The 13,922-nt window shown below is 32.6% G+C and overlaps 1 protein-coding gene across 1 annotated transcript; it reads left to right on the top strand.

Annotated features, from left to right (window-relative positions):
- Positions 1-4,914: 4,914 nt before the first annotated feature.
- On the top strand, positions 4,915-5,403 carry LOC149897651 (uncharacterized). The gene has a single exon (XM_090116534.1). The coding sequence runs from the start codon at positions 4,915-4,917 to the stop codon at positions 5,401-5,403; it is 489 nt and encodes a 162-aa protein (XP_089972660.1).
- The last annotated feature ends 8,519 nt before the right edge of the window (positions 5,404-13,922 follow it).

Raw genomic sequence — 13,922 nt, 5'->3', positions numbered from 1 at the left:
ACAACACTTATAATATAAATTCACGACCTTTTGATTGCTTTTTGATGACAAATTGAACGGTGAATAATTGCTTCGTCTCTAATATCTATGGATATCTATGTGTAGGCATGTAGGTGATACATTTTTAAGTAGTCACGCATCGCGTTGTAACAAAAAATAATAACATATAGTGAGCCACATTAAGTTGATTGAGCTTGCATCAATTTCATGTTTTTGTCTTTTTGCATGGTTATCCTTATGCTTTGCAGCGAAATCTTTTCATCGTGGAAAAGAGGGTCTGCATAATAAACCTAAAATTACTGTAATTACTGATTGAAAACAAAAACTGTATCAGATTTGGAACGATACTAGGTATAATATTATGTAGTCTACATAACATACAAACTATGTTTAAACTTATCGGTCAAAATTTAACCACCCATAAGTGAAGAAGCACCAGAGTTATAATGGACTAGCTTACGGCTTACCTTCGCCCGCTTTGTCTAAAACCTAATAAATGACATACAAAACCTTCCTCTTGAATCACTCTATCTATTAAAAAAACCGCATCAAAATCCTTTGCGTAGTTTTAAAGATTTAAGCATACAAAGGAACATAGGGACGTAGGGACAGAGAAAGCGAATTTGTTTTATACTATGTAGTGATGATGATGAGGAAGAGTGACCGTTTTCAGCTAACATCTTATTTTCTCTGATGTATGTAGGTATCTAAAGTGTTAATTTATTGTCACGCAATAAAACTACACATAAAACTATTTCAGGAGCATGTAGTCAGCAGTTAAGAATCAGATAAGACTTAATCTAAACATTAAGAACAAGTTAATACCGGTAAGAAGCTGAAACCCTGAATTGATAAGAGATAATTTCATCACTTTTGTGGTAAATTTATGAAATGTAGCATGTTATGTACAATAAATGTAAATAGATTATGTTTTACGCCGCAGGTAGTCTTATAACATTACGATCGGTACCTATAAAAATAGCTAAAATAATTTTCTTCTTTTTTCTTCTAATATAGAAACAAGTTTATAAAAATAATTTGAAACAAGGAATATAAAAGAGAAGAGATTTGTTGGATGCTAAGAAAAATATGGTTGTGTAATCTTATATATAAAATTCTCGTGTCACAATGTTAGTCTGCATACTCCTCCGAAACGGGTGGACCGATTCTCATGAAATTTTCTGTGCATATCGGGTAAGTCTGAGAATCGGCCAACATCTATTTTTCATATGTACCACGGGCGAAGCCGGGGCGGACCGCTAGTGTATATATAGATATTATCTATGCTAAAAATATCAAAATTGAATTTATCAAAAGAGAGTATTCTAATGACTAATGAGTGAATTAAATATTCGCTGCATGACGCAAGGAAGCCAACGTCAAAACAAAATGCAGTGTAACAAACAACCTTTTCCTTATACAGGTGACGTAAAGACAGTCTATTTATTTATATATAGCGAAGACTGTTCACAATGTTTTCAGGGTTCCGTCGACAAACGGAAAATATAGATTTAATGGATTATGGAGTCCTATCGCCATTAACAACACAATAAGTAGGTATGTATATGAAAGATTCGTATGAAACATTACGGTAAGTTTTTAGTGGAGATACGCAGGAGCAAGTAATATTAGCTACGATCTGCTGCGCAGTTTTACCCGGGGACGAAAACGAATACAATCAATTTATCTCATGTGTTTTTCTGATAAGAATATAATATTGTATTTAACTCTTAAGTTTTCATCCAAATCCGTCCAGTAGTTTTTCCGTGATAGAGTCACAAACAACAATCCATGCTCACAAAGTGATGTAGTTGTGTAAAATTTATATTCATTATTCTAAAAAAATAAAAAAATATGTAGGTAAAGATGTAACTACTAGGTAATAAGAAAAACAGGCAGAATATGTCTATATTTCCGTGGGCAGAACCCTAATTTATATGCAGAGACGTGTCACATGCGATTATAAAGGTTGAGTAGAGACACCGAAGGCGTAAATGAAATCAAATCGAATGTAATTAATGAATCATGAATAGGTCACAATAGATTTTTACTTTTTAACATTAGTGACATAGGTCATAGATGATAGAATATAAAAAATAAAAATTTGTTATCATATTAATTATTCCTATACTTAGTATAGTTAGGTTTTCTGTAACTAAATAAATTAGGGATATTTAAATATTAGTAAACATCTTTAAATAGAATATAATAAGATTAATATTTATATGAGATATATGTTAGTAGGTATATGTATTTATGTTCATAATCACTTATGACTAAATAGTAAAAACAAAGTCGTTGTCACTGTGTGTCCGTCCCTGTGTATGCTTAAATCTTTAAAACTACACAGCAGATATTGATAAGGTTTTTTTAATAGATAGAGTGGTTCTTGGCAGGTTGGCAGTTTTTGTACATATGTAATTTGTTAAGTTTTCTACAAAACGGGCGAAAGTTAGTTTTTATAGTTTCAATGTAAACAAGTTCTTCTCGTTTATATGTTTTCACCAAGATCACAAGCAAGGTTTTAGTTATTTTTTCCTTTCCTTTCCTTTTCAGGAAATTGGTAACTATGTGTATTTCTTTTTTATAGCAAAAAATGCTTATAAATATAATGAAATAAAACCATTGTACGAAGAGACGCGGGTTCAAATCCTGCACAATGACATGTACTCAGCTTCACTCCATAATTTATAAATTAGTTTGAAAGAAATTTATCACAAATTATTTAATTTATAAAATTAATAACAGTAACAACCACTTACCAACTTGACTCACAAAGACCTTGTATCCATTTCTCACAAAGATAATTATTTCAAATAAACAGTAGCAATGAATGTTAAACTAACTGTTACTATTCAGACGATTTAAATATAAAACAAACGTAATTAAGCTACTGTAAATATTAAATAGGTAAATAAACTATAAAACTCCATGACCCGTTATATTGATTTGAATTATATTAGTGTCTATAATTATAGTACATTTTTTTTTATTTCCATAAATAATATAGTAAGTATTAATATTATCTGTTGTAACTACTACCTTGTGACAGACACGTAGAAAGCGATTTTCCAATGCTATCACTTCCATATTAGGCTGTGTGCATCTTCTAGATGCAATCGTTCCTTACATATGGACAGTTGTAAATATTCAAATCAATACTTATTAATATTACAAAGCTGAAGAGTTGATTTGTTTGTTTGTTTGAAAGCGCTAATCTCAGGTCCGATTAGAAAAATTATTTCGGTGTTAGATAGGTAGCCCATTTATGAAAGAAGGCTTATAGGCATCATCACGCTAAGACCAACAGGAGCGGAGCAACGAGGGTAAAACCGCGGAGCACAGCTAGACGCTAGTCTGAGATAATATTTAAAAAATAATCAAAGTGATGACTCATGGCATGCATAAATCATCGCACTTGCAAACACTGATAATATCCGCCAAAAATGTTGTTTGATCTACATTAAAGTACACTTGAAATGTTCTTGTGATAAGATTACGAGATGATAACGATGTTTCACTTTTAAGATTCGCTTGACCTTACTTACGAGAGGTAAAATCGTCTCTTGACTTAAGATAATATGTCACGTGTTTCATTGGTCAAGTTTTTAGTCTAAATATATATTTACAAGGACTTTGAAAGTTCAGATCATCGTCTGCATGGTGACGTAGTTTGTAAAGTTATACATAGATATTATTAAATAGAATGGCCAAATGTCACTACTTACTATCATCAGAACTGATCACTACTTCATCAAATTTAGTAAATTTAAAAGGCTTACAAATGAATATGAATCAAAATAAAGTTAAAAAAAGAATTTAGAGGTACCTAGTGAACCTACGTAATTTTTGTTAACAGGAAGAGTATAGGCAGGCAGGCTAGGCACGTGGCAAAATGTTGGTGACTCAGGCGGATGAACTAACAAAGGATTGGATATTTAACTTTATGTAACTTAACGCTTCATACTTTACAGAAACTAAGTATGTGATAGATATCGATGTTAGGAATTACCAATGAAAATCGAAACTGTCTGTAGCCTAACCTATCAATTATAATTATATATTCTGTTTGATTATTTTTTATATCAAGTTGAATATCACTTTTCACGTCGATCTTCTGTGGGAGTATTGTAACTTGTAGCTTTCCCGGTGCAAACTAGCGCATTAAGTGCTGAAGCGAAGATTCTGCGCATAGAGTCTGGTCACTGTTGATAAGCATTCACAGCATGAAACAAAGCGAAAGTAATGAATTTCTATCAATAAGTACAAATAACAAAATGAAGACTGCAAGCTGAAGCTCCTTTCTGTATATTTTCTCAGTATACGACCTATATTCGTAATTTGCTTGATTCAAAGTAGAAAACATTTTTCTAAAGGAATCTTGCATAATAGACCAAAAATTTGTCACACCCAGTAGATAAGCAGTAGGTACCACGAGAATTAACTTTTATATAATTGTAGCAGCGGGGTTAAAAGGTCTATAAGGTTAATTGGAGTAATTTTAATAACTAGGTACATCCATGAAATAGGTCATACGTTAAAATATGTTTGAAATAGCGTCGCGAGTCGCGACGCTGTTTGACTCATTATAATAATTATTTACACTCATCGTTTTATATCATACATTTCTAGATTATTTTATATCTAGATATGGTATTTATTTGAAAATTCTTCATGTTTATGAACCAGCTAAACGATTCTTGAAAAAGGTAAGTATTACAGTAATCTTTTATTTGTCTCACAAATAAAAATACCTTTCTCAGAATAGGTAGTTAAGTACCATAATAGAAATAAACTGCCAAATTTATTATATTTATTAGGAATTAAAGATAAAGGAAGGAATCCTTAGCTTTAATATCAAGAGGCATAGAAATTAGAATCTCATTGAATTTTACTAGAATAATAATAATAAGAATGTCCAATGAACTGGAGCTTCTAGGCCTAAAGCTCTCCTCTAACCTCAACTTCAAAACCTTCATTGAGTCCAAGGTGCAAGTTGCCGCCAAGAAGCTGGGAATTCTCTCCAAAGTGGCGCAATTCTTCACACCGGAACAGCTCCTAAACCTTTATAAAGCTCAAGTTCGGTCGGGTGTGGAGTATTGTTCTCACCTTTGGGCTGGTGCAGCAAAATACCAACTTAGCGCCTTGGACTCGATTGAAAAACGAGCGATAAGGCTTATCGGGAATGAGGCCCTCACGACCTCGAAATTGCACAGCTTGGAACATCGTCGAAAAGTGGCTAGTTTGGCAGTCTTCTACAGGATCTATCATGGTGAATGTGCTGAAGAACTGCGCAACCTGATACCTGCTTCTCCTTTTCACCACCGGTCGAGTCGACGCGGTGCTGGTCTCCACCCCTATGTCATCGACATTCCACCTATACGCACTAAGCGCATGGACTAATAGAATCTACTAAGCGTCACGCTTCTTCCTTTCTCGTGCGTACCAGTAGGGAATGGAACAATCTTCCGGCCTGCGTGTTTCCTGATAATTATAATCTGGACTTATTCAAAAGAAAAGTGAATAGGCATCTATTAGGTCAGCATGCTCCATCCTAGACCATGCTTATCGCTTTCCATCAGGCGAAGCGATGGTCAAATGCTTGCCTAATCTCTAATAAAAAAAAAAAATAAAAATAAAAAAAAAAGATATTCCAACAAGGCTATTCTATAAATGCCAAAGGTAACTGTGTGCCTGTTACGCTTTCACGCGGAAATAATTGAGTTGATTTTGATCAAATTTGATGCACAGATAGAAAAGACGGCACAAAAACAGGAAGAAATAATATAAAATACATACGACACGAGTGAAACAGCGGGTGCAAAACTAGTATTTAATAAATGATAAATATCATCGCTATGATACTTATTATAATATAATTATGTCTGATATTTATGCATCTTATTAGCATTAAAACTTGGAACGTTTTAGAACTAGTGTGACTAGACTTGTATATCATACGATTTCGATTGGTGAGATTATCAATGCAAACAATCAAGCAATTATCGTATATAAAAGGATTAAAGTACTTCGCAGATAATACTATATCATGTGTTTGATTTCTGCCCTATTATATCTATTATTTAACTTTATTACTACCTATAGATCAAGAGTCCACGACAGCCAGACCATCAATATTTTATAAAAGTTGAAAGTTTCTCTGTAAATGTCTCCTATACAGATAAGAACGACCAGCGACTATCAAGTTTGTGATTTGGTTACTTGGGCAGTTAACTGACGTAATTCAAATTCAAATATATCGTAAAGATAAAATAGTACCTGTTTCGTTACAGTATGAAAGCTAAATTTTTATTCTTGTGTGATAGCGAGAGCCGTTTTGCCGCAGTCGTGGCGTGGACGTACCTATACTGTTCTAAGTATCTTAGGTTCGATTCCTGATTGCCTATTAATCTTACTATAGTCACTGAGATTTATATCCATAAAAAAATAGATTACTGAAGCTATAGTAAATTGCATTAACAATAAGAGACAAAGACATGTGAAAACTGAAATAGGAATAAACGTCTCTACATCTTAATATACGTTTTTAGCACTCACTGAATCATTCATACATATTTCGTTATGTCTGGAACAAGATGTCTGGCAATAAGGAAAATTACAGTGAATAAAACAATAAGGAGACTGGGAAATACATAATCTTATACAATATGTTCCAATGTTTTTCCTTCTTCGAATGCTCTCAAAAACTATTCTACAAAATTACATTTTATAGTGAATAGCTACATATACCTGAAATTTTGTGTCACTGTTTCGGGTCACTTGTAACAGGATGGCGGTTCTACAGGGGTCTCAGTACGCAATGACAAAAAGAAAAATGATGGTCAGAACGCTGATACCGGATACCTTAAGATACTGTAATATTTTATATTAGAGAATCTTAACATAAAATATTAGATATAGTATCTTCACCGTGTGTGATGGCGCTTAAGACGTTAGTTGATAATAATTTAATAAACAATATGATAAAAAAGGTCAAAGAGATAGACTTATAACAAAATTTATTATGAAAAAAAAAAACGGTCACCAATTTTTTTTCTATTTTGATATCGGTATAGTATCAGCTGTCACAAGCCGCGTCTCTAGCGCGTGCTATAGAAATATACAGATATATGTATTATACACTAGCTTCCGCCCGCGACTCCGTAGTCCGTCCGCGCGGATGTCGGTCTTCGCGTGGATGGTTTATTTCTCCATTTTGAGTAACTCTGACAATAACATCTATTGGACCCAAATACGGCTAGGCCTATAATAATACCCAACGTGTGTTCGCGGTTCTACAGAACAACGTCTATGGATAAAACTGAAAAATTAAGATTGTTTTTTTTCTACGTATTTTTCCAGGATAAAAAGTATCCTATTTTATGCCCAGGATAATAAGGTATAATTATACCAAGTTTCATCGAAATCGAACCGTTAGTTTTCACGTGATGTCTTCACATACAGACAGACAGACAGACAGACAGACAGACAGACAAAAATTTTTTTAATCAAATATTTGGGTTTGGTATCGATCCAGTAACACTATTTATTTTTTCAATATTTTCAATGTACAGAATTGACCCTTCTACAGATTTATTATATTTGAACCACTTTACTGTTCTGTGATTTGAACACAGATTTGAGAACGTATGGAACGTTTGAGAACACTCCTTCTGTCGCAGTCGAGTATAACAATACATCTGTATTTTCCCAATGACGCAAATAATGAATCTAAGCACGAAGATATGTATCGGTATGATTGTTGATAAAACGATCAAGGTAATATGGTAGAAATTACCTAACGATTCATCGAACGAATCTAGAATAATTTGGTATTACTTAATTTCAGTGAAGAAATATTTTTTTAAGTTTTTGAAGTGAAACTTCTATATCGGGGTTGGAAAAAAATTTAGTGTAACATTTTTTCGTTACGCGTGACATTTTTCCGTTACGCGCCATCTTTTTCTTATCCCTACCACGCGTGATTCTGCGTATTTCGTAAAGTTGCATATAGTTAATTATTTTTTGAAAAATAAGGTCATAAAGAAGTTTCACTTCTTAAGTGTGTACACTAGTACACGCACACATTTTTGAAGTGAAACTTCTTTATCGGGGTTGGACAAAAATTTAGTGTAACATTTTTGCGTTACGCCGTACGCGTGACATTTTTGCGTTACGCCGTACGCGTGACATTTTTGCGTTACGCCATACTCGTGACATTTTTAAGGTCATAAAGAAGTTTCACTTCTTACGTGTGTACTCTAGTACACGCACACATTTTTTTTTGTATAATGACTATGTTACTAGACTAATGGGTTTTTTCTGTATATAAGTTAATAACTACAATATCTCTTCTACCATAAAACTCGCATAACATTACGTTTTACTAGCTGCACCCCGCGGTTTCACCCGCATGGCTCCGCTCCTGTTGGCCTTAGCGAGATGATATTATATAGCCTATGTAATAGTCTTCCTCCATAATCGGCTATCTAACACTGAAAGTATTTTTCAAATCGGGCCAGTAGTTCCTGAGATTAGCGCGTTCAAACAAACAAACTCATCAGCTTTATAATATGTATTAGTATAGATAAAGCATCTAGGTTTCATACCCATTATGCCGTCCAACTTCTACAAAGAGGTTGAGGTAAGAATAAAAGACAAAAAGATATTTTAGTTGAATTTTTATTGCAAGTTTTGATTTATTCAAATATAACTGTATTTTTGGGATGTACACCGTACACGTCTTTTTGGCACAGCCAAGTCATGAATTTCATAAAATAAAATAAAACTATTATTGATTACATTAACCCATTCCAGATAAAATTATTTTACTTCAGCCGTCTTACAAATCTCAAGTTTATTTCACTTTTAAACATAACAACAGCAATACAACAATTTTACAACAACACACTTAGAAATAAATAAAACATTGGCTATGTGTTTCAAATTATTTAAGGTCAAACATTCAATGCTCAGACAAATATGATAATTGTTATTTTATCTGTTTATACAAATATATTTAATTTCTTCATCTAAACGATTGAACTACTTATACAAAATACATTAACGATTACGTATAGATTAACTAATATTAGACATATAGTGTCTCCCTTACACTGTGTCTTCTCTTTCCCACCCAATACAGTCAGCAAAAAAAGGAACACGAAGTTGTTTTTTTTATACACGTCAAATCAAAAATATTCTTGCAGATATACTGAATACAAGAAAGGAAGCATATTTTATTCTGAATGAAATATCATTTTTGAAAATACGTTTTTAGGATATATTTTTTGACCGTACAAGGAAAGAAAATAGTATATTATTAAAAAATCAATTCTTTCATACACATTAAATGGCATTAAATGCAACATTAATTCATATTTCTCTGAGCATTGAAGTAATTACCCACATAATGTTTAAACAAACTTCATTGAGCTAGAACTGTAGTTTACACTTTGCTTACAAATAAAGCATTAATATAGAACACACAATTAAACATGGTATGCCTTTAAATCTTGAAATTTTAATCAGAATAAATATGAACTTTATAAGAAAAAACTGTGACATTAGAATTTCAATTTAAATAAAAAATATATATTTTTTCAAAGGCCGGGTTTCCACCTGCAGGTAGACTTGCAAGCTGCTGTCAGACAGACTGTCGGACATTTCTTGCGGAAATTTTCTTGCAGATGGAAACGCGGCCTATGTATAGCACATAAGTGAGAAACGTCGTCATGACAGTTCACTATGACCATAGATAAAATTAATTATTGTGTTTTGGCGCCAAGCTTCACTTTATGCTGATATCGAGATTAAACCAATAACGAATAAATCAAATTGCAGGGGCGATCCCCGTTATCAAAAAATGCATGGTTTATCGATTATAAAATGAATGTCACAGAAATTACTGCTCTATATATATTCTGATTCAAATGGCCCACGTATTCCTTGATATCTAACTATTACTAATATGTAACTTGTTATACTTCGATGTTATTATGCATTTGACTCCCAATGTATAAATAAAAAAGTGTGGGTCTCGTCTATTCACTAATCATAAAGTTTTTGTATCACTAAATGCATAATATAACACTGCTACACGTTTATTATAAACACTATAGTTACATTATACGATTATTATGTCAGCCTTAGGTGTTTTTGTGTGATTTCTATGATTTATGTTAGACCAAAAATATATTCTCTATTTCTATACACAATGTTCAATTTACATTTATGTAATGGCAACATGATTTAAACCTTAAAATTAAATGACACACGTTTGGAACCCAATATGGAGTTGCCAGCAAAAAAACATTTCTACCAAATAGTAGTTTGGCTGACATAATTAATATACAAATAACCTTATGAATAAAGTGACGAAGCTGTGACGAGTATAAGCCACAGCGAGACAAAATAAGCTAATTATTTATCATTACATAACTTGTCAGTGTTTGTACGGAATTCGACTATTATACTATAAAACGAACTATTACATGATTATTATCATTTTCATACAATTAAAAGTGAGGTATATTTTGGTAAATGAGTATTATACAATAATAAGATACAATGAATATTTAAAAAAACGATAAAAAATTGACACATAGAAAACCGTACCACACTAACAAGGGGTGGCGTACGCTACCTTACATTTAATACTTTTTTTAATGTATTATTTGCTCGGAGCAATTATCAAGCCTGGAGAAGTAACAATTAATTGAACAATAAAGCACTAGTTTGGCCTTTTTGGCTTATGGCAAAATGTCATGCGAAAAAAGAGGACAGATATATGTCAGTTCGACAGTTTGAAATGACATGTAGCCATTGAAATTTGTTTTAGTGACCAGTCTGGTCACTAACGCATGGTGATTTTAATTATTGTTTTTGAAATGAAAAACGCGTTTTCTAGTTTCTAGTGTTATTTTCTGAAAAGATAATTTACTAAAGATTACATGGCTTGTGTTGTTCACGGCTGTAAAAGCCGTAGTACTGGGAAATCGGATGAAGATTGGAATTTGTCTTTTCACAGGTTAGTGTTTTGATCAATTTTTTTGTTAATTGTATTATAAATAAGTTAATTTACGTTATTTTCATAATCATCTATGTTTTATCTAACCGTAATCATTGAAATGAAATCATAATCAGCTTAGCTTTTAGAAAAAATGCAAAATATAACTTCCATAGTGTTGTGCAATTATCGATACTTGAGTAGGTACGAAGTACTTCATTGATAATGACTGCTTTAGGTTAGGAGAAAAAAAAAGGTATTTAAGTATGGATTTTATTGTTATTTGCAGGTTTCTGGCTTGAGAAAAATTAAAAGATGTTTGGGTTAAAGCTATAGCACAGGGAAAATTGGAAGCCTTCAAAACATTCTCGGCCTTGTTCAAATCATTTCGAATCAGACGGGAAGAAACGTAAAGTGCTTTGCAGAGATGCTGTGCCACAAGTTAAAGGTGGCATCTATTTTAAATAATAAATATTATAATTTGTTAATTAAGTATCGAAATAAAATGTTGTAAAAAATTTTTTAAATTTTATTTGTTTTATTTGAAGCAATTTATTTTAAACTTTTACCAATTTTTTCCTGTGGGAATGAGTTATTTTCCCGCGGTAAATTGTAGCCTATATGTTATTCTGATGTTTATTCTATAATATGTATAATTGTAAAGTTCCATAAAAACTCATTCAGTAGTTTTTACGTGAAAGAATATCAAATGTCCATTCTTATATATTTTTGCTTTTATAATATTAGTAGGATACGATTAATGATTTGTAAAAAGATCAACCAGGTGGAAGTCAGATTCGCGCACGAAGGGTTCCGTATAATTCTATGAATGAATCTATGAAAACAGGAAAAAATACGTACCTTTTTACGAAACCATAAAAACAACCTAAACCGAAATACCTAATAATATTTTTTTATAAATACCACTACCATACAATGCAAGGCAGTCAATACGCATCGTAAATGAATAATTCCAAATTAAACGAATCTTAAAATTTGAAATTACCTATCCATAATTCAAAATTAAACGAATCTTAAATTATCTTCAAGCAATTTTATAACTTAATTTTTTTATTTATCGATATTTTAGTATTCGATAAAGTAAAGGCAAGCACTACCTTTTTAGAACAAAAAGTGGCTACATGTGGATTTGAATGCCAAGCAGATAACAGTGTGTTGTCTCTTTCTATCGCATTAATTAGGGTATTGAATAAAAGAGAGCCACTATATAAGAAACGTTCAATTAATTGTTACTTCTCCAGGCTTGTTAATTGCTCCGAGATTATTTGTCAATTTTTTCCTTTTTTTTTGTATGGCACCACAGCCACTTACACTAACAATCACGCAATACTTGTGCAAACATAAATAATATGTAGCGTTGAAATTATATTAAAAATAATTGATTATGTTCGAATTAAGACAGAGCAGACGTTTTATTGTCTCAGGATCAATCATTCAGGATCAACCTAACATTATTGCCATTACGGAACTATATTGTCCTAAAACAAAATGAATTATCACAACCTTCCCGCCTGTTAAGCCTTGTAGCCTATAAGCTCTTTTATTGAAATCTTTAACATGCGTTTTCACTTGCACCATATCACCTCAGAAATGTTATAAATATATGAGAAATGTCTTATTTTAGAATACAATCTAACTTTTTTTAAAACTCCCATGCATTCTAAAACTGGCTACTCACCTACCTGCAGCAGGGGCAATATTGGAACAATCTCGGTTGCACGGCGGTCGGAGCAATTTAATTTGCTCTCTTAATTGCGCCTGCTTGCCTATACGCATCACTATTAAGGAGCCAAACAATGGTGCAAATCCAATATTGCCCCTGCGGCAGGTATGTGAGTAGCCGTCTTAACAGTTTGAAAACTGGCCATATTTTCCTTATTATTCGAAATTTTTGATAAGGATGCTATCGTCATAGATACAAAAACAAGGAAATCATTCGAATTTCAATGCTCATCAATAAAAGGATTAAGATTATAATTAATTAAATTAGCTTTCGTACACGACGATAATTATTGCGTAAACGAAACATTCATGAATTATATATTTATTGAGATACAACGATAACGTTTTAGGGTCCCGTATGTGGAGGAAGGAAGGTGGAATTCCTCCATCGAAAAAGGGAGGATCCTCGACCAGTCTACTCGACTGGCCGACCGTGAAGGCCCCGATGGATGATGTCGGAAAGTTGTATATATAGCTCTGTAGCGAAAACATTTCGCTTGCGCGATTCAGAGCGAGGTGTCGCTACACCGTATACAAAGGATAAAAAACCCTATTATTAAAACATCAATAATTGATGGGTGACTAAATTTTCTGCAATTTCTCCTTTTTCTAATTTGTAGGGAGCCCTTTCCGAGTCCGACTCGCACTTGACCGATTTTTCTTTTGAGATAGTTTCAAACTTATACAGTTTATACAGCGTTAGGTTAATTTTTGGGTAAAGTATTTTTATGTACCATTGACTAAAAATATGACATAAAAAAAACTATTTTATGATTATATGAATATTGTGTTCAATAAAAAAAAAACTGTACGTTTATCATCTGTGCGTATCATTTTATCATATCTTTGGCGACTAAAACCACTAAGAAATGAAATAGTTTGATAAACGTTCCAGTAATACTTAATAATTTAAAAACTTAGTTTGATGCCAATATTTTTTTTTTAATTTTGATGTTATTCCAAAAACACAAAAGCATTTAAAGTAGGGATGTAACAATACCGATACCGATACCGATATATCGGCCGATAAAATCGGCAAGCCGATATATCGGTATCGCCGATAATAAAACAACCGATACCGATATCAAACAATTCAAAAAACCGCGCCCAATGAACGATGCGGGAGGCCGCCCGCGCGTGCGCACTTTGTTTTCTGAATAGTAAACTTTTA

The sequence above is a fragment of the Colias eurytheme genome, chromosome 25 (genome assembly GCF_061535395.1).
Source record: "Colias eurytheme isolate Ceu_HAF_F1 chromosome 25, ilColEury1 Martin Lab GWU primary, whole genome shotgun sequence".
Lineage (NCBI taxonomy): Eukaryota > Metazoa > Arthropoda > Insecta > Lepidoptera > Pieridae > Colias > Colias eurytheme.
Note: the sequence above shows the minus strand (reverse complement) of the source record. Positions and strands in the feature narration are given on the sequence as shown.

Bases quoted from the DNA above. Each gene is read 5' to 3' on its own strand.
- LOC149897651 (XM_090116534.1), top strand. From the start codon at position 4,915: ATGTCCAATGAACTGGAGCTTCTAGGCCTAAAGCTCTCCTCTAACCTC.